Source organism: Marmota monax, unplaced genomic scaffold, assembly GCF_021218885.2.
Source record: "Marmota monax isolate L192 unplaced genomic scaffold, Marmota_monax_Labrador192_F-V1.1 WCK01_AAM20220418_F8-fsc00572, whole genome shotgun sequence".
Lineage (NCBI taxonomy): Eukaryota > Metazoa > Chordata > Mammalia > Rodentia > Sciuridae > Marmota > Marmota monax.
Window position 1 is genome coordinate 38822 of NW_026694402.1, and position 3112 is coordinate 41933.

Below are 3112 nucleotides of genomic sequence, written 5' to 3' on the forward strand. Positions count from 1 at the left end.
CTTTATCATTAGCAGAGAGAAATTAAACATGTGGTTGATCTTTCTAGAAGGTTAGATTGGAGGAAGTATGAAGACTGAAAAACCACATAGGACCATGTGGAAATAGCTCAGAAGAACACAATTGGTCAGCTGTATCATATCAATAAAAATAAAAATAGGTAGAAAAAGTTGAACATGAATATAAATAGAACTTTCCAAAATTGAGCCAATTGGACATAGTAATTATACATGGAACTTCTCAAGATATGTCACTGCCTTGATACAACTAGCCCAGTCTCTATCTGAATCCCACCTATAACCTATCACAGAACAAACATCATCAAGTTTCTAATAATGTCCTACCTAGACTCATGTGCACCTAAGCACCACATCATTTTACAGCTTGCCTCCATGCCATAGGGGAAATTACAATATAAGCAGAACACAAGGCACCAGACATCTTCAATTATTATAGTAAACTAGCCTGCAGCCAACTTAGACATATTATTTCCCATCACTATATCAGAATTTTGCTACAGAATTAATATAAACTAGACTGTTCTAAAGTTGGGGCAAGTATTTAGCCTTGATCTTGCTCTAACTTTAAAAAAGACACTGCCACTTACCAGGTAGTATGAAGGGATTGTCCATTTACATAACATGGCATGAAAAAGAATAAAATATAAAAGGCTCTGAAAACTATCCGGGTGAATCCAGTGGTTTTTGTTCAGCTAAGGAATGTAATGTGTTGAAAGACACAATTTTTGAGTTCTAGGAAGGAACTTTGTTTTCTTTAAATTATATAATAAACCCCAGTTGCATCTAAATGTTGTAATTCCATCCCAAGTTCAGATCTAAATATCAGTTATCCAATCCTCCCCTTTTTCTGGATTTTCTCCCAGATATCATCTTCTTAATTTCTCAGGAATACTTTGCAAGAAAATATCATTGCTCAAACCACTAGACAGGTTGGGTTATCATCTCCCCCTCAATCACAGTATCACAATCTGATGATATTTTACTCACACACACACACACACACACACAATCTCAGTTATTCTTTACATCCTCATTAGTAATTATAATCAACAGTGAGTATTTGCTAATTTAATATCATATGCAGTTTCTTCCTTAGAGACTGAAGGACAAAAGAGATGGAAAGTTCAGGATTGTTGTTGTATTTACAAAAATTTCACATGGATTTTCTACAGATGAGGAGAATATTTCAAAGCAAATGTATCTGTTAACTGTCCCTGATATTCCCTCTCTAGGTCTCCTCTGCTGTGTTATGGAATTAAAGAATGGACATCCCATTTCTCCAAGAAATAGGCAACATGCTATGACAGAAGTCAGGGTCTGTCACTGGAAGCAAGAAAACTCCTGTCAGAAATGTATCTACAACCAATTCCCACCAACATGCTTCAGATCAACAGCACACAGTTCCACCCTTCCTCCTTTCTTCTGATAGGTATCCCAGGGTTGGAAGATGTGCACATGTGGATCGGCTTTCCTTTCTTTGCAGTATATCTGATAGCCCTGCTGGGGAACATCACTATCTTGTTTGTGATTCAGACTGAACGCAGCCTCCATCAACCAATGTTTTACTTTCTGGCCATGTTGGCCTGCACAGATCTGGGCTTGTCCACAGCCACCATCCCCAAGATGCTAGGTATTTTCTGGTTCAATCTCAGAGAGATTGTGTTTGGTGCCTGCATCACACAGATGTACACCATCCACATTTGCACTGGCTTGGAATCTGTGGTGCTGACAGTCATGGCCATAGATCGCTATATTGCCATCTGCAACCCCCTAAGATACACTATGATCCTCACCAACAAGGTGATAGCCATTCTGGGCATAGTCATCATAGTTAGGACTTTGGTGTTTGTGACTCCTTTCATCTTTCTTATCCTGAGATTGCCTTTCTGTGGTGTCCGGATTATCCCCCACACCTACTGTGAACACATGGGTTTGGCAAAATTAGCTTGTGCCAGTATTAGAATCAATGTTATTTATGGCTTAATGGCTTTCTCAGTGGGATTCATTGACCTTTCAGTGATTGGATTTTCCTATATTCAAATTCTCCAAGCAGTCTTCCATCTCCCATCCTGGGATACCCGGATGAAGGCACTCAGCACCTGTGGCTCCCATGTCTGTGTCATGTTGGCCTTCTACCTGCCAGCCCTCTTTTCCTTCATGACACATCGCTTTGGCCACAATGTCCCTCACTATATCCACATACTTTTGGCAAATCTGTATGTGGTTGTTCCCCCTGCCCTTAACCCTGTTATCTATGGGGTCAGGACAAAACAGATACGAGAGCGAGTACTAATGATGCTTCATCCTAAAAGCCATTGACATTTAGCCCCAGGAGTATCTTCCACAGTAGTCCAATAAGGAAAGAATGAGATCACACCAGAAGTAAACACTGGAAATATTTGTGTTAAAATTCCCCAGTAAGTCAATAATGAGATCATAAATAGCAGGAAGATTTTTTTTAACTTCTCTGACATTCCCATACAAGCCAATCACATTATGTGTCCCTCCATTACTTATAACTCCAGTATACCCATCAAAAGGCATAGCATAGAGGTTCCACAACAATCTCTCTACTATGATCCATGAAGAGTACAAAAAAAATGTTCACATTTAAACCTACTAGTATCTCAAAATTCCTGAAGGGAGTAAGAGGTTTTGCAAAAACTTGTTGCAGCAACAAGTACCTTGAACAACTTCTTCCCACCTGGAGATTCTCTCCATTCACATTCACAAGGTCAAGTTTATGAGTAGAAAAATGATGTGGGATTTCTTGTAAACCAACTAGAATACAGTGGCCAGAGAAATTCACTGACAGTCTTAAATTTTACGTACACATTCGGGTTCTGGACTTATCTAGAAGTTTGACCAGAGAATTACAGTGAAAACTCTCTGAACATCAATATCCCTGTCCATAAAATGTGATAAAATAATATTAATTCAGTACTAGGAACTTGAAAATACTGTAGTGAAAATCTTCACAGCTTGTAAAACATTAAAAGTCTGGAAAAAAGAGTACATACTAAGGTAGTATTGTTTTGCCTTCTAGCATTGCTTCTAGATTTACCTTACTAAATCCAGTTCCAGTGTATAGTCC

The 3112-nt window shown here is 38.7% G+C and overlaps 1 protein-coding gene across 1 annotated transcript; it reads left to right on the forward strand.

The window, feature by feature from the left end:
* The first annotated feature begins 1395 nt into the window (after positions 1–1395).
* On the forward strand, positions 1396–2337 carry LOC124109515 (olfactory receptor 52E5). Its single transcript, XM_046468181.1, has one exon. It carries the CDS (start codon positions 1396–1398, stop codon positions 2335–2337), a length of 942 nt encoding a protein of 313 aa, XP_046324137.1.
* Positions 2338–3112: the final 775 nt, after the last annotated feature.

Bases quoted from the DNA above. Each gene is read 5' to 3' on its own strand.
- LOC124109515 (XM_046468181.1), top strand. From the start codon at position 1,396: ATGCTTCAGATCAACAGCACACAGTTCCACCCTTCCTCCTTTCTTCTG.